The sequence below is a fragment of the Trachypithecus francoisi genome, unplaced genomic scaffold (genome assembly GCF_009764315.1).
Source record: "Trachypithecus francoisi isolate TF-2019V2 unplaced genomic scaffold, Tfra_2.0 Lachesis_group0, whole genome shotgun sequence".
Classification (NCBI taxonomy): Eukaryota; Metazoa; Chordata; class Mammalia; order Primates; family Cercopithecidae; genus Trachypithecus; species Trachypithecus francoisi.
In genome coordinates, this window is record NW_022681453.1 from 88,346,179 (window position 1) to 88,364,941 (window position 18,763).

The 18,763-nt window shown below is 39.0% G+C and overlaps 1 protein-coding gene across 28 annotated transcripts in view; it reads left to right on the plus strand.

Annotated features, from left to right (window-relative positions):
• Nucleotides 1–18,763, plus strand: part of ABI3BP (ABI family member 3 binding protein) — a 262,627-nt gene that overhangs the window by 100,855 nt on the left and 143,009 nt on the right. For all 28 annotated transcript variants that reach the window (XM_033211435.1, XM_033211443.1, XM_033211438.1 and 25 more), the window contains exons 5-6: nucleotides 16,457–16,638; nucleotides 17,174–17,226. In XM_033211435.1, the coding sequence (XP_033067326.1) occupies nucleotides 16,457–16,638; nucleotides 17,174–17,226 (235 nt within the window). The remainder of the gene's footprint in view (nucleotides 1–16,456; nucleotides 16,639–17,173; nucleotides 17,227–18,763) is intronic.

Genomic DNA, 18,763 nt, shown 5'->3' on the forward strand with positions numbered 1-18,763 from the left:
AATGCAGCTAAAGTTTTCCTTTAGAAGTATCTTTTTACAAAACCATTGCAAAGTGAATGCACTTGGCTTGCTACAGGAACACCAGTTGGTATCATTTTAATTCATTGACATTTGGTTCCCTCTGTACAGTCTGATTTAAAAAAAAAAAAGATTTACATTGGTTTGTGCAGCCTCATTTATCCTATGCAAATAACTTAGTGAAATTTGTTTTTATATTTTGACTATGGACTTTGTACATCAAAGCTCTTAGGTAGTAAGTTTCCAGTTAGAAAATCCTCGTTGTTTTTGTTTGGTTTTTAGCTTGGAAGTATCAATGAAATGTCACTTTATCCTTGGTGGTGCATGTTTCTATACCTATTTGTATAGGGTCTATATGGGTCTCCCACGCTTTAAGATTCTTTTCTGAGTTCACATTGGAGAGCAGATGTGCTTCATTTACAGTTTTTATTCTTAATGGGCTTTGACTGGAAGAGCTTACACATTTGTCTTCAATAGAGCCTCAATTTGAAGGAAAGCTTTCAAATTGGCCCTGATGAAGAGTCCAATGTTTTTAGCCCAAATTTATTTCACCATTAATAGCTTATTTTTTCTTTCTCATGTTTCCAACTTGTTAAAGTTTTCAAGATTGCTTTAGTTCTCGCTCTTTGCCAACGTATTAAAGCTTTATGAATAGCTTAGAAATCACTTTCGCATTTTCTAACATTCTCATCTTGTGGGGGTTTTTTTGTTTGTTTGTTTGTTTTTGTTTTTTTTTGAGATGGAGTCTTGCTTTGTGGCCCAGGCTGGAGTGCAGTGGTGCGATCTCGGCTCACTGCAAGCTCCGCCTCCCGGGTTCAGATCATTCTCCTGCCTCAGCCTCCTGAGTAGCTGTCTACAGGACAGGCACCCACCACCACACCTGGTTAATTTTTTGTATTTTTAGTAGAGACAGGGTTTCACTGTGTTAGCCAGGATGGTCTCTATCTCCTAACCTCGTGATCCGCCCGTCTTGGCCTCCCAAAGTGCTGGGATTACAGGCGTGAGCCACTGCCCCCGGCCATGTTTATTTCCTCTTAATGTAGAACGAGGGCTCTCCTTTTTGGCCAGTCCAGAGCAGGCTCTTGCCTTTTCTCCGCCCCCAGGTTTGTAAGAAGCGAGTATTTTCAGTGTCTGAATTCTCACCTGATTGATCCCAGTGCCTTGTTACCTGTCTGTCTTGCCATGTAAGTTTTAAGCTTGGTGAGGGCAGGGACCGCGTGTGTCTTGCCCATTATTTCCCAGTTCCCCAAAGAGAATCAGGAACATAGCAGGCCCCAAGTAAATACATGATGAATGAAATAACCAGTGAAATGTCAACATTCTCACTTTTATGTGTTACCATTACCTCAAACTCAATATGACAAGATTAAACTCAGACTTTTTCTCTTGAAATATCACCTCGCTTGTCTGTGTGTTGCTTTCTGAATAGTGTTCGCTCTACTTTAAACTTCACTCTAATTTAAAACTTCATTTATTTTCTATTTTTCACCTACTATTTATGAAGGCCCCAAGATATATTCGTTTTGCTTTTGAGATGTATCCATATCTGCAGCTGTGTCTTCTCCTTCTCCATTTCACACTAATGTGCCCAATCCAAGCATGCCTCACCTTATTCTGGATTCTGGCAACAGCATCCTGGCTACATTCCCTGCTATATTCTTCCCGCAGTCTATTCTAGCTTCCGCAGTACTGAGGAAATCTGGACTATCCTTTATCAGCTCACTCTTTCCTCATCCCGAGTTTATCTTTACCTCTCTTATCTTGTTTCCAAGAAACACGATTCTGACTTCAGGAAGCATCCAGCACAGGGGAGAAAGATGGAAGCTGGAAGACTCAGACAGTCTAGTCCTTTCACCTTCTTTTGCCTGCTTTATCCTAGCTGTGCTGTCAGCTGATTGGATGGTGCCCACCCAGATGCAGGGTGGGTCTGCCTCTCCCAGTCCAGTGACTCAAATGTTCATCTCTTTTGGCAGCACCCTCACAGACACACCCAGAATCAATACTTGGCTTCCTTCAATCCAATCAAGTTGACACTTGATATTAACCATCACACCTTTCCTTTTCTGCTTTGTTCACTTCTTATCACATCTCCTAAATATGGAATCATGTTCTATCCTTGAATCTCTTACCTGCAGTACCCTTCTTATCTTACCTATTATCTAGTCTTTAACAATCCCTGCTATGCACAACAGTACTTCTCAAACTCTGTGCATGCAAGTCATGGAGGGAACCTTATTAAAATGCAGATTCTGATTCGGCAGGCCTGAGAAGGAGCCTGAGAATCTGCATTTTTAAAAGCTCTCAGAAATTGCTTTTGTTTCTGTTCTACGGAGAAAAGAAGTGGCAAGTATGTAAATGACTTCCAGGGTTGAACCTCTGACCTGGGCCCATTTTCAAATTACTAAGAATATGTTTTCAGTTGTCCATGGAATATTTTCATCACAGTAACCAGGTAACAGTGATTGGCACCTCGCACTCAGACTAAATTCATACTTTCTACACTATTAAAAGAATACCTTTCCCATCACTTTATTCTCACTTTTGAATGAAAACTCAGTTTTAACTTTTTCACTTTCTTTGGTACCCATATCCCATAAGGAGTCTGGTTTCATCCATTCTTTCTTAGAACTGTAACTTTGTTCTGGTTTTTATATATGTGTGTGTGTGTGATTCCTTTGCTTGTTATCCCACATCTGGACTATACCTTGAGATGCCTCCCTCCAGTTTCTCTGTGACTTATTCTTCCCCAACTGGTAATTCTAGCTTCCTTCATTACTGTTCAACTTTATTTACCTACTGAGGAATTGCCACCAGCTCCCCACTGTCTAGGAAAATAAGTCATAGAATCTCTCAAGGAATACACCTCAATGCATATCTGAGTCATGCTCATGAAATGAGGTGTAAACCCAATCCACTCTGCTTTCCTGGGGCCTGGGTAGTATGTCCTGAAGTAAACCACATCACTGGAATGGGGTACAAAATGAAGCCTGTCCATTTCTCAGATTCAGGCTGGATAGTGCCACACCCAGTCCCACCTCTATGCTGTGTGCTTTGCATTCTGCCTCCTTCAGTCATACACATGCATGTCTACCTCTTTCATTAGAGTGCAAGCTCACTTTTGAAACTGCGGAGTACCACTTCCATCTCACACAGAACGCAGCGCTGTATTTTACAATAGTAGTTTTCAACATATAAGTGAACATGCAAGTGCGATGTCAAGAAGAGACTTTAAAAGTCATCTAGCCAGTCTATTCAGCTCTTGAAGCTTCTTTGCAACATCTCCCATCCAGAGTCCACAGTGAGCATCTCCAGGGATGGCATGACAGCATGAACATTGAAGATACAAATTCGGGTCACACTGACCTGAGTTCAAAACTCTGTTCTATTATCATCTTAGTTGCCTTAGGTGGGCTACTTAAATGCTTTTAGTCTTGGTTTTCTTTTTTCTTTTCTTTTTTTTATTATACTTTAAGTTCTAGGGTACATGTGCATAACGTTTATATCATGCATAACTCCCCAATGCAATCCCTCCCTCCTCCCCCCTCCCCATGATAGGCCCCAGTGTGTGATGTTCCCCTTCCCCAGTCCAAGTGATCTCATTGTTCAGTTCCCACCTATGAGTGAGAACATGCGGTGTTTGGTTTTCTCTTCTTGTGATAGTTTGCTAAGAATGATGGTTTCCAGCTGCATCCATGTCCCGACAAAGGACGCAAACTCATCCTTTTTGATGGCTGCATAGTATTCCATGTGTATATGTGCCACATTTTCTTAATCCAGTCTGTCACAGAGGGACATATGGGTTGATTCCAAGTCTTTGCTATTGTGAATAGTGCCGCAATAAACATACGTGTGCATGTGTCTTTGTAGTAGAGTAATTTATAATCCTTTGGGTATATACCCAGTAGTGGGATGGCTGGGTCATATGGTACATCCAGTTCTAGATCCTTGAGGAATCGCCATACTGTTTTCCATAATGGTTGAACTAGTTTACAATCCCACCAACAGTGTAAAAGTGTTCCTATTTCTCCACATCCTCTCCAACACCTGTTGTTTCCTGACTTCTTAATGATTGCCATTCTAACTGGTGTGAGATGGTATCTCATTGTGGTTTTGATTTGCATTTCTCTGATGGCCAGTGATGATGAGCATTTTTTCATGTGTCTGTTGGCTGTATGGATGTCTTCTTTTGAGAAATGTCTGTTCATATCCTTTCCCCACTTTTTGATGGGGTTGTTTGTTTTTTTTCTTGTATATTTGTTTGAGTTCTTTGTAGATTCTGGATATTAGCCCTTTGTCAGATGAGTAGGTTGCAAAAATTTTCTCCCATTCTGTAGGTTGCCTGTTCACTCTGATGGTAGTTTCTTTAGCTGTGCAAAAGCTCTTTAGTTTAATTAGATCCCATTTGTCAATTTTTGCTTTTGCTGCCGTTGCTTTTGGTGTTTTAGACATGAAGTCCTTGCCCATGCCTATGTCCTGAATGGTACTACCTAGATTTTCTTCTAGGGTTTTTATGGTATTAGGTCTAACATTTAAGTCTCTAATCCATCTTGAATTAATTTTCGTATAAGGGGTAAGGAAAGGATCCAGTTTCAGCTTTCTACTTATGGCTAGCCAATTTTCCCAGCACCATTTATTAAATAGGGAATCCTTTCCCCATTTCTTGTTTCTCTCAGGTTTGTCAAAGATCAGATGGCTGTAGATGTGTGGTATTATTTCTGAGGACTCTGTTCTGTTCCATTGGTCTATATCTCTGTTGTGGTACCAGTACCATGCTGTTTTGGTTACTGTAGCCTTGTAGTATAGTTTGAAGTCAGGTAGTGTGACACCTCCAGCTTTGTCCTTTTGACTTAGGATTGTCTTGGCAATGCGGGTCTTTTTTTGGTTCCATATGAACTTTAAAGCAGTTTTTTCCAATTCTGTGAAGAAAGTCATTGGTAGCTTGATGGGGATGGCATTGAATCTATAAATCACCTTGGGCAGTATGGCCATTTTCACAATATTGATTCTTCCTATCCATGAGCATGGTATGTTCTTCCATTTGTTTGTGTCCTCTTTGATTTCACTGAGCAGTGGTTTGTAGTTCTCCTTGAAGAGGTCCTTGACATCCCTTGTAAGCTGGATTCCTAGGTATTTTATTCTCTTTGAAGCAATTGTGAATGGAAGTTCATTCATGATTTGGCCCTCTGTTGGTCTGTTACTGGTGCATAAGAATGCTTGTGATTTTTGCACATTGATTTTGTATCCTGAGACTTTGCTGAAGTTGCTTATCAGCTTAAGGAGATTTTGGGCTGAGACGATGGGGTTTTCTAAATATACAATCATGTCATCTGCAAACAGGGACAATTTGACTTCTTCTTTTCCTAACTGGATACCCTTGATTTCTTTCTCTTGCCTGATTGCCCTAGCCAGAACTTCCAACACTATGTTGAATAGGAGTGGTGAGAGAAGGCATCCCTGTCTTGTGCCAGTTTTCAAAGGGAATTTTTCCAGTTTTTGCCCATTCAGTATGATATTAGCTGTGGGTTTGTCATAAATAGCTCTTATTATTTTGAGGTACGTTCCATCAATACCAATTTATTGAGCGTTTTTAGCATAAAGGGCTGTTGAATTTTGTCAAAAGCCTTTTCTGCATCTATTGAGATAATCATGTGGTTCTTGTCTTTGGTTCTGTTTATATGCTGGATTACGTTTATTGATTTGCGAATGTTGAACCAGCCTTGCATCCCAGGGATGAAGCCCACTTGATCATGGTGGATAAGCTTTTTGATGTGCTGCTGAATCCGGTTTGCCAGTATTTTATGGAGAATTTTTGCATCGATGTTCATCAGGGATATTGGTCTAAAATTCTCTTTTTTTGTTGTTTCTCTGCCAGGCTTTGGTATCAGGATGATGTTGGCCTCATAAAAAGAGTTAGGGAGGATTCCCTCTTTTTCTATTGATTGGAATAGTTTCAGAAGGAATGGTACCAGCTCCTCCTTGTACCTCTGGTAGAATTCAGCTGTGAATCCATCTGGTCCTGGACTTTTTTTGGTGGGTAGGCTATTAATGTTGCCTCAATTTCAGAGCCTGCTATTGGTCTATTCAGGGATTCAACTTCTTCCTGGTTTAGTCTTGGAGAGTGTAAGTGTCCAGGAAATTATCCATTTCTTCTAGATTTTCTAGTTGATTTGCGTAGAGGCATTTATAGTATTCTCTGATGGTTGTTTGTATTTCTGTGGGGTCGGTGGTGATATCCCCTTTATCATTTTTTATTGCGTCTATTTGATTCCTCTCTCTTTTCTTCTTTATTAGTCTAGCTAGTGGTCTGTCAATTTTGTTGATCTTTTCAAAAAACCAACTCCTGGATTCATTGATTTTTTGGAGGGTTTTTTGTGTCTCTATCTCCTTCAGTTCTGCTCTGATCTTAGTTATTTCTTGCCTTCTGCTAGCTTTTGAATGTGTTTGCTCTTGCCTCTCTAGTTCTTTTAATTGTGATGTTAGAGTGTCAATTTTAGATCTTTCCTGCTTTCTCTTGTGGGCATTTAGTGCTATAAATTTCCCTCTACACACTGCTTTAAATGTGTCCCAGAGATTCTGGTATGTTGTGTCTTTGTTCTCATTGGTTTCAAAGAACATCTTTATTTCTGCTTTCATTTCGTTATGTACCCAGTAGTCATTCAGGAGCAGGTTGTTCAGTTTCCATGTAGTTGAGCGGTTTTGATTGAGTTTCTTAGTCCTGAGTTCTAGTTTGATTGCACTGTGGTCTGAGAGACAGTTTGTTATAATTTCTGTTCTTGTACATTTGCTGAGGAGTGCTCTACTTCCGATTATGTGGTCAATTTTGGAATAAGTGTGATGTGGTGCTGAGAAGAATGTATATTCTGTTGATTTGGGGTGGAGAGTTCTATAGATGTCTATTAGGTCCGCTTGGTGCAGAGATGAGTTCAATTCCTGGATATCCTTGTTAACTTTCTGTCTCGTTGATCTGTCTAATGTTGACAGTGGAGTGTTGAAGTCTCCCATTATTATTGTATGGGAGTCTAAGTCTCTTTGTAGGTCTCTAAGGACTTGCTTTATGAATCTGGTGCTCCTGTATTGGGTGCATATATATTTAGGAGAGTTAGCTCTTCCTGTTGAATTGATCCCTTTACCATTATGTAATGGCCTTCTTTGTCTCTTTTGATCTTTGATGGTTTAAAGTCTGTTTTATCAGAGACTAGGATTGCAACCCCTGCTTTTTTTTGTTCTCCATTTGCTTGGTAGATCTTCCTCCATCCATTTATTTTGAGCCTATGTATGTCTCTGCTCTGTGAGATGGGTCTCCTGAATACAGCAGACTGATGGGTCTTGACTCTTTATCCAGTTTGCCAGTCTGTGTCTTTTAATTGGAGCATTTAGTCCATTTACATTTAAGGTTAATATTGTTATGTGTGAACTTGATCCTGTCATTATGATATTAACTGGGTATTTTGCTCGTTAGTTGATGTAGTTTCTTCCTAGCCTCGATGGTCTTTACATTTTGGCATGTTTTTGCAATGGCTGGTACCGGTTGTTCCTTTCCATGTTTAGGGCTTCCTTCAGGGTCTCTTGTAAGGCAGGCCTGGTGGTGACAAAATCTCTAAGCATTTGCTTATCTGTAAAGGATTTTATTTCTCCTTCACTGATGAAGCTTAGTTTGGCTGGATATGAAATTCTGGGTTGAAAATTCTTTTCTTTAAGAACGTTGAATATTGGCCCCCACTCTCTTCTGGCTTGAGAGTTTCTGTCGAGAGATCTGCTGTTATTCTGATGGGCTTCCCTTTGTGGGTAACCCGACCTTTCTCTCTGGCTGCCCTTAAGATTTTTTCCTTCATTTCAACTTTGGTGAATCTGGCAATTATGTGTCTTGGAGTTGCTCTTCTGGAGGAGTATCTTTGTGGCGTTCTCTGTATTTCCTGAATTTGAATGTTGGCCTGCCCTACTAGGTTGGGGAAGTTCTCCTGGATGATATCCTGAAGAGTGTTTTCCAAGTTGGTTCCATTTTCCCCCTCACTTTCAGGCACCCCAATCAGACGTAGATTTGGTCTTTTTACATAATCCCATACTTCTTGCAGGCTTTGTTCATTTCTTTTTCTTCTTTTTTTCTTTTGGTTTTCTCTTCTCGCTTCATTTCATTCATTTGATCCTCAATCACTGATACTCTTTCTTCCAGTTGATCGAGTCGGTTACTGAAGCTTGTGCATTTGTCACGTATTTCTCGTGTCATGGTTTTCATCTCTGTCATTTCGTTTATGATCTTCTCTGCATTAATTAGTCTAGCTGTCAATTCTTCCACTTTTTTTTCAAGATTTTTAGTTTCTTTGCGCTGGGTACGTAATTCCTCCTTTAGCTCTGAGAGGTTTGATGGACTGAAGCCTTCTTCTCTCATCTCGTCAAAGTCATTCTCTGACCAGCTTTGATCCGTTGCTGGCGATGGGCTGCGCTCCTTTGCAGGGGGAGATGCGCTCTTATTTTTTGAATTTCCAGCTTTTCTGCCCTGCTTCTTCCCCATCTTTGTGGTTTTATCTGTCTCTGGTCTTTGATGATGGTGACGTACTGATGGGGTTTTGGTATAGGTGTCCTTCCTGTTTGATAGTTTTCCGTCTGACAGTCAGAAGGACTGTCTGTTGGTCTGTTGGAGATTGCTTGAGGTCCACTCCAGACCCTGTTTGCCTGGGTATCAGCAGCAGAGGTTGCCGAAAATAGAATATTGCTGAACAGCGAGTGTACCTGTCTGATTCTTCCTTTGGAAGTTTCCTCTCAGGGGTGACTCCACCCTGTGAGGTGTGGGGTGTCAGACTGCCCCTAGTGGGGGATGTCTCCCAGCTAGGCTACTCAGGGGTCAGGGACCCACCTGAGCAGGCAGTCTGTCCGTTCTCAGATCTCAACCTCCGCGTTTGGAGATCCACGGCTCTCCCCAAAGCTGTCAGACAGAGTCGTTGGCGTCTGCACCGGCCCCCGCTGCTTCCCCTATTGGACTGCAGCTGTGCGCTGTCCGCAGAGGTAGAGTCTACAGAGACAGGCAGGCTTCCTTGAGCTGCTGTGAGCTCCACCCAGTTCGAGCTTCCCAGCGGCTTTGTTTACCTACTTAAGCCTCAGCAATGGCGGGCACCCCTCCCCCAGCCTCGCTGCTGCCTTGCGGATCGATCGCCGCAGACTGCTGTGTTAGCAGTGAGGGAGGCTCCGTGGGCGTGGGACCCTCCCGGCCAGGTGGGATATATTCTCCTGGTGTGCCTGTTTCCTTAAAGCGCAGTATTGGGGTGGGAGTTACCCGATTTTCCAGGTGTTGTGTGTCTCAGTTCCCCTGGCTAGGAAAAGATTTCCTTCCCCCTTGCGCTTCCAGGTGAGGCGATGCCTCGCCCTGCTTCAGCTCACGCTGGTCAGGCTGCAGCAGCTGACCAGCACCGATTGTTCAGCACTCCCTAGAGAGATGACCCCAGTACCTCAGTTGAAAATGCAGAAATCACCCTAGTCTTGGTTTTCTTATCTGCAAAAGGGGGTAAGTAATGTCATATGGTTGTCAAAATTTAGTAAGATGACACGTGTAAAATGTTTAATGCAATACCTAGCATGCAGTGAACAGTCAAAATTATAATGTCTGCTGCTAGCCTTCTCATTGCTTTGATATTATTTACTTTATTATAATTGCCAACTTCAGGCAAGCCATTCCATTTCAGGTAGCACTAATATCAGTAGAAACATTTCTTTTGTTGTACGTAAACCAGCTACCAGTGGGTGATACTATACGAAGAAAGGAGATCTTGGAAATAGTTGACCAGTGTGAAAATTATTCACCAGTCCAAAGATACTAAGGACCTAAACTGGGGCTCACATGCTACCTCGGAATAGAGGAGAGGCAAGTGCAAGAGAATTCTTGTAAGAAAACATACTTGGCTTTGACAGCTGATTGGACATGAGGAGAGAAAGGACTCTGAAGTCACCAAAAATGGGGATCACAGGAGAAACAGATTTGGGAAAGAAAATGAAGAGTAGATTTTAAGTTATGAAATTCATGGAGGATTAAGTAATTGATCATAAGGTTTTACTATAATAAAGAGGTCAGCCACCAGATTGCAAAGAAATATAGACATTTTTGAGTGGTAAGAAAGTGGGAGAAGACATATTATTAAGAAATTTCATTGCCAAGACAATTCTAAGTCAAAAGGACAAAGCTGGAGGCATCACGCTACCTGACTTCAAACTATACTACAAGGCTACAGTAACCAAAACAGCATGGTACTGGTACCACAACAGAGATATAGACCAATGGAACAGAACAGAGTCCTCAGAAATAATACCACACATCTACAGCCATCTGATCTTTGACAAACCTGAGAGAAACAAGAAATGGGGAAAGGATTCCCTATTTAATAAGGTGCTGGGAAAATTGGCTAGCCATAAGTAGAAAGCTGAAACTGGATCCTTTCCTTACTCTTTATACGAAGATTAATTCAAGATGGATTAGAGACTTAAATGTTAGACCTAATACCATAAAAACCCTAGAAGAAAATCTAGGTAGTACCATTCAGGACATAGGCATGGGCAAGGACTTCATGTCTAAAACACCAAAAGCAATGGCAGCAAAAGCCAAAATTGACAAATGGGATCTCATTAAACTAAAGAGCTTCTGCACAGCAAAAGAAACTACCCTCAGAGTGAACAGGCAACCTACAGAATGGGAGAAAATTTTTGCAATCTACTCATCTGACAAAGGGCTAATATCCAGAATCTACAAAGAACTCAAATCTACAAGAAAAAAACAACCCCATCCAAAAGTGGGCAAAGGATATGAACAGACATTTCTCAAAAGAAGACATTCATACAGCCAACAGACACATGAAAAAATGCTCATCATCACTGGCCATCAGAGAAATGCAAATCAAAACCACAATGAGATACCATCTCACACCAGTTAGAATGGCAATCATTAAAAAGTCAGGAAACAACAGGTGTTGGAGAGGATGTGGAGAAATAGGAACACTTTTACACTGTTGGTGGGATTGTAAACTAGTTCAACCATTATGGAAAACAGTATGGCAATCCTCAAGGATCTAGAACTAGATGTACCATATGACCCAGCCATCCCACTACTGGGTATATACCCAAAGGATTAAAAATCATGCTGCTATAAAGACACATGCACACGTATGTTTATTGCGGCACTATTCACAATAGCAAAGACTTGGAATCAACCCAAATGTCCATCTGTGACAGACTGGATTAAGAAAATGTGGCACATATACACCATGGAATACTATGCAGCCATAAAAAAGGATGAGTTTGCATCCTTTGTCGGGACATGGATGCAGCTGGAAACCATCATTCTTAGCAAACTGTCACAAGAACTGAAAACCAAACACCGCATGTTCTCACTCATAGGTGGGAACTGAACAATGAGATCACTTGGACTGGGGAAGGGGAACATCACACACTGGGGCCTATCATGGGGAGGGGGGAGGGGGGAGGGATTGCATTGGGAGTTATACATGATATAAATGACTAATTGATGGGTGCTGACGAGTTGATGGTGCAGCACACCAACATGGCACAAGTATACATATGTAACAAACCTGCACGTTATGCACATGTACCCTAGAACTTAAAGTATAATAAATAAATGAAAAAAAAAGAAATTTCATGTTAAAATATAGTGGCAGGTTTAAGAGAAAAGTACTAGTTTTAATGTTGGGGTAGAATGAAAGATATTTAAACAGCTTTTAGACTTGGGAAGGTCCATAAAGAATCAAGAGAAAGGTTGGAGATCTAGTGGAATAAGGAAGTGGAATACAGTTATGGAGAAGCTTGTCTTTGAGAAGATGAAAATGCTTTTCCCCTGAAATCAGATTGGGACAAGGAGAGAAGAAAGGGGAAGAGAGACCCATTAGAGGAGGGGGATGAGGGCAGGATTTTTCTCAGTTACAGTCTCAGTAAAGCAAGAAGCAACACTGACAAAGGCAGTGTCAGGAAGTGTTCTTTGACGTGAAGAGTCAAAACTGCGGGAAATAGATGTGTTAGGAAATGTAAAAGTAGTTAATAATGTAGAAATAAAAGCATTCCTGAAGCAAGTATGGAACACCCAAAAGAGAGTCAACCACGTACATTAAGCTGGGGTAGTTAGTAGAAGGACTAAGCTTGGTTTGGTGTTCAGTTTCTCCACTTCATGTAATTTACTACCAGTTACATCATAAATTCAGAGTATGGGGTTTCTACTTCTGTCTCAGGTACTTAATTAGAATAGAATATCCAATGTGTTGCTGGAATAAGTTTTTAGAAACAGGATCTAAAAGATAGTGGAGTCCAGTCCCCCCTCTAAGAAACTGATGCTTAAGAGGGTGGGGAGATGCCCCCCTCCCAAGGTCATGCTGCTAGTTTGCAGCTGACTAAAATCCTAGTCAAGCTACTACCTGCATTTCTGCTACATTTTGAGGAGCTGTGGATTTTCCAGTGTTATAACAACAATCACTGGCAGCAGTGAGACTATTCAGGTGGCCCAAGCGCAGAATAATGCCAGTTGAACCAAATGCTACCTTCAACAGTTTCTTACCTCTTAATTAGGATATGAGATGCTCTTGTTCTTAAAATCCAAATTGCTGGAGGCAGACTTTCTAGAAGTCTAGTCTGATGACACTCACAGACTCCTACCTGTATTTTTAATAGACTTGTTGCCTCTCTGTGTACTTGTGCTCAGTTTTAATCATTCACAGAAAAAGGGTCAACTAACCTTTGAGAGAAGACTGTGACTGTATGTTATGGTAAAGCTACATTAAAACAAAAACTAAAAAGCCTTCAATTATGTGAAATGCTGATTACTTTTGTTTTTCTTCCATTCTGGATCATTTTATCTGTCTTTTTCCATCTCTTTTGTCTAGTGGCACAGTTGAATGAGTGCAGTGCAGTACAAAAGACATTAGATTAGGAGTCAGAAATTGACGTTTGCCTGGTTCTGTCACTGATTATCAGGGCTTAGACACTTCTTAGGCTGTCTTTTGCTTGCGTGATAATTCTTTCTCTGCTCAGAGTTTATTGTATGGAAAACTGAAATAGGTAAATAAAAATCGTAAGCCCTGTGCAAATGTATAATGCAGAAATTTATTGTGTTTGGCTTCAATTTGCATTGGTTCTGTAGGAATGGTGCGTTATGCAATGATGTGTTGCAAAATATAATTGTAGACCTAATGGCTTAAATCAGTATGTCTTGGGAATTGAATAATTGGTTATTTAGAGATATTATATTCTAACTTTTAAATGACCCTTTGAGCACCACATATTCATTCCACAAATATCTATGGAGCATCTACTATGTACTAGGTTATAAAGAACTGTTTATTATCATAAGAACTATATTTTGTTTTAAAATCAATGAATATTTACTTCACTGCTTTAAGTATAGTTAAGTGGCATAATCTCTGCTTGAAAAAAAAAAAGATAGTGCTATAAAACAAAATTGGAATTCGCCTATAATATACAAGTATCAACTGAGACGGTGTTGTAAAGGACAAACCTAACTAGGAGAAGAAGGGCAAAATGCCTAAGCCTTTATTTTCCTGAAAAACTTGGTTTAAGAGGGTATTTGAAACGCTTTGTGATCACAATGGAAAAGATTTACACTCTGGATTTTTAAAACATGGTGAAGTTTAGGGTTTTTTTTTTTTTTAAGAACAGAACATTTCTGTCTCATTTTATTCATAAGAAGGCTGTGTGAGATCAAGTTGACTGCAAAGCCTTGAATCTGACCTTTGGTAGTTCTGTTAGCAATGGGACCCCTGCATCATGAAAGCAATTAAGTCCTCAGAAACGTATCTACTAGAGATGTGTAATTTTGGTGGCCCATCTGGTCTGATTTTAGCTAAGAGCTAAGATTTCTCTAAGAGCCAGGACAGGGGAAAAAACAACAAAAATTTCATGCAGCATACTTGTCAAGAAACGCATTTCATAAATCACTGATATTTTGACTCACAGGATACAAAGAATTTCTATTACATTCTGTTACAATTCAATAATATAACATTTGTTTCCAGTAGCAGTTAGTGTTTTGGCTGGAACAGCCTCCTTCGCTCATTCTGTTTTCTGCTACTTTGGAATGGGGGAATGGAGCCCTGAGCACAGCTTTCACTAGGAAGGAGCAAGCTAATCAATGATCACAAGCCTTTCAGTGGTTTGTGCCTAGTGAGAAAGTAGGCTGAATATACAAATGCATCTCATCTCTCTCGATCTCTCTATTTATTAAACTACAAACCCCCTGCTGATTTCACAAGCATACTACCTGTACACCAGACCCCCAAATTAGAAGAGCCCAAATTTGGTTTAAAGCTCTGCTGTCACTTTCTTAAGATTCTTAATAACTTTTGAACAGAGTCTACATGTTCATTTTGTATTGAGCCCCACAAATTAGGTAGCCAGTTTTGATACTCATCTCTACATACTGGGATTGTTCTGGATCACCAAGAGCTTAGGCTTGAGACTTAGAGAATGTCCAATAAGTGTTTTCAGAATGAGCAAAATTCCTGATTTTTTAAAGCTTTAAATAAAAGCAAGTAACCTTCATCTTACTCCATTTAATTTAGCTGATGTGAGGAGTGGAGGAAAGGTACCACACTTTTTTTTTTTTTTTTTTTTTTTTTTTTTTTTTTTTTTTTTTTTTGAGGCGGAGTCTAGCTCTGTCGCCTGGACTGGAGTGCAGTGGCCAGATCTCAGCTCACTGCAAGCTCCGCCTCCCGGGTTTCCGCCATTCTCCTGCCTCAGCCTCCCGAGTAGCTGGGACTACAGGCGCCCGCCACCTCGCCCGGCTAGTTTTTGTATTTTTAGTAGAGACGGGGTTTCACCATATTAGCCAGGATGGTCTCGATCTCCTGACCTCGTGATCCGCCCGTCTCGGCCTCCCAAAGTGCTGGGATTACAGGCTTGAGCCACCGCGCCCGGCCCACACTTTTAAGGAAAATTTTAACATATAAGAAAGACCCAAAAATAGCTTACCCATGCCTATGTTTCCATCATCATAATATGGCAGCTACTATTTTATTCTATGAACTTAGTGTTTATTTAAAAATAAAAAACAGATGAAGTTTACCTATTGACCCCACCTCAAGTCCTATTTTTCTCCTCACCTGCTCACTGGGAGTTAAAGTACTATCATAAATGTTGTATCCTTCCAGTATTTGTTATCCCTTTACAGTGCCAGGAATAATATTTGGCAACATATTTCGTATGTCTTAATATTTATGTAAATGAGAGGAAACTATATGCACCAATCTGTAATTTGTAGTTTTTATTTGATATTTTGTTTGTAAAATCTATCCACATTGATACATGCCGTTCTCCCATTCATCATCATTACTGTATATAGTAGTATACTGTACTTGATCTGCTACCCCACTTACAGAGGCTGTTTAAAGTAGAGCCAGAGGAGTCTTTCTTTGTATTTCGATTCTTCCACTGCCACTGGTCCAAGTCAGTAGCTGGGTGATATTGGACAAGTTAAGTGAATGTTCTGAAACTCCATTTTCACATTTGTAAAATGAGATTAATAATTTCTACCAGTTAAGATGTTTTCGTGACAATTAAACCAGGTAATGTATGTACAACCTACATTCAAAAAATAGTGGTAGAGATTATTGTACATATATGTATGTGTATATTATATATGAGTGTTATGAAGTCCTAAGTAAATACATAACAGTGATATTGAATTGGCATTGTTTAACTTTTTTAATTGTACTCTTGGCTATTGGTCTTCTTTTTTGTAATAAAAGCAGCTCAACCTTAAAATGCAGTACTGAGTACATCTTAGTCTTAGGTTCTTTTTTAACAAAATTGAATGATATTACCTCTAACATATCCTCCATGGATGAAAAAGCTTAAATTCATACAACTATGAAACTACCATATTATTTATAAAATGGCACCTATGTTCCACTCTATGTATAATCGGAAAAGAACAGTGTTTTCCAACTTTCGTCTTGCAAAGCAACAAATAGGAGAAGGAGAATTCTGGAATTCCATCAGGCCAAAACTGTGCTGCTGCAGAGACCCCAACTTGCAATGAGAAGTGAAAAACCTAAGCACACATTGAGCTTATTTTTTTCATGTTCTCTGTAATTTTTTAAAAAATTGGAAGAGAAGCCAATATTACATAGTATCCCAACTATAGAATTAGTTTCTTTTTCTTAATACTAAGTAAAAGCATGATTTCAAATCATCTCTGATTTGTTTGAAGTTCTAAAATTCTGAGATTCAATGTAGCTTATTCTAGTGTTTCAGTATTCTGGATATTTCAAGGTTATACATATTATCTTCTGTCAATTGCTTTTTAACATAATGTTTCAAGAGCAAATTGATACATGCTTTATGTACATTGTTGAAATCTGTGATGAAGTAAGAAACTTGAAATAACATTCTGAATCCCCCTGTGATTTTAAAGCATTATATTCTGGCTATTCAACAGATTTTATACAATTCGTTATCGAGAAAAGGATAAAGAAAAGAAGTGGATTTTTCAAATCTGTCCAGCCACTGAAACAATTGTGGAAAATCTAAAGCCAAACACAGTTTATGAATTTGGAGTGAAAGACAATGTGGAAGGTGGAATTTGGAGTAAGATTTTCAATCACAAGACTGTTGTTGGAAGTAAGTACCTAGAAATGTTTGTTTAAGTAAGCTTTTAAAATTTTGTCTTAGTTATCTAATTTTTAATTATGTTATTTATTGTATAATATAAGGTAATTCCTAAGCTCTAGTATTTACGGAAATATAGAAGCAAACAGGATATATTGAGCATTGATATTTCAGAATCTTTTGTTATAAGTGATTTATAAAATAAGTAATAAAGATTGATGTCATTGACTATTGTATTATAGTAGTTTAAAATCAGTCCCTGACCTGCAAACACCCACTGAACCAGAAAAACAATAACATGTACCGGTGTTCAGAATGGAAAGCTAGACCAGTAGAGGTGCCCAAAGAAAGACTTTTCGGAACCTTGAACTTTCTTCCAGTCATCCCATCATTAAAACTTCATAGGCATCAGTGTTTAAAATTATAGCAATTAAAATTATACATCCAAGTTAGAGGATGAGTTGAAATTATCTTTATAATGATCAACTAGAGTTGACTTAGGAGCCAGGAGAATAGAAATAATGTCATTTTTCCCTTGTCTCATCAGGTAAAAAAGTAAATGGGAAAATCCAAAGTACCTATGACCAAGACCACACAGTGGTATGTAACAGTTTATTTTCAAGAATGTTTTTTTTTAAAAATTATATCTGCATTGTTAAGGAAATCATCTTATTAAAAGATACTGAAATTAGATTGACTAGCTATGAAACAGTAGATAAAGTAGTTTTAGGAATTAGTTTCTTTTTCTTAATACTAAGTAAAAGCATGATTTCAAATCATCTCTGATTTGTTTGAAGTTCTAAAATTCTGAAATTCAATGTAGCTTATTCTAGTGTTTCAGTATTCTGGGTATTTCAAGGTTATACATATTATCTTATGTGAATTGCTTTTTAACATGTTTCAAGAGCAAATTGATACATGCTTTATGTACATTGCTACAGCTTAAACCTTTCCTTTCTATTTTCTATCGTACCCTACTTAAAGGAGCCACTCTCTTTCACAATGACAGAGCAACAAGTTTGATTTTGTAAAATGCCCAGCCTTTGTTCAGTTCAGACAATGTTTGTGTTTTATGAACCAGGCATTTCCCCATGAATCGAAAAACATCCTTTTCTCTCTCACTGCAGCCACTTGGTTTCTCATGCTCTCTTTCCTTCCACTTTTCAAAATCTATTCTCAGGAAGCATCATGTCAAGTATACAGCCCACCTGGGATGACTGTAAGTCGCTGTTAGAGCCACCACAGACATGTTCGCATTTCAAATCTCATACCCAGTGATTAGTTTGGTGCCAAAATAATTGCAGCTTTTGCCATTAAGAGTAACAAAGGACATTATATTACTGGGCAGACAGAGGAGGCACTTCAGTGAGAAGAAGGGAATTTGATGCTGGCTTTGGTTCCTAGATATTGGAAGTATCCTACAGTCAAATGAACATGCGAAGACTATTTGTGGGTGGAATTTTGCTCTCTGAGATGTGTGCTTGAGGTGTGCGGCTCAATATCTTTTTATGTCTAATTAAGTAGTCCACAGAATAGCCCCATGGATCATGTGGCCCAGTCTGGAAAAAAGAAATAGTAGTATATAATTCACTGGGATTAAAAATAAAAACAGAAGATTGGTTTTGGTGACAGAAAATAGTCTTAGATAAAGTAGAACTGACTAAAAGTCTGCCTAAGGTAAATGTTGTTTATATGGTTTGAAATGGCAGAAAAGTGTGTTCATTGTGAAATTATTAAATAATAATTATGAGATTTTTATAATTGCTAGGAAAATATTTTGATGTATTTCCGATATTAATACAAAAAAGAGATTGCAGGTAAGTTCTTAGGCCTGTTTTTTTTCCTCTCTCTTTTGTTTTTAACTTGTCTGTTTAGTTGGTTGTTTTTAGGTTTTGCTGCTTTTCAAATTGTCTAATACTTAAATATTCAGAATATTAAGTGGGAAAAGAAGCATTAACAAGGTTACCGATAACAAAACTACCTCTATATGGGTAGTATAAAACCATTAATAGTCTGGTAAAACTTTAGAGCATCTTTTGTTTTCTAAGCATGTTTTCATTACAAATTAAAATCGTACTATATTTGCAATTTTCTATCTTGCTGTTTTCACTTGGTCAAAATATGTTATGAACATATT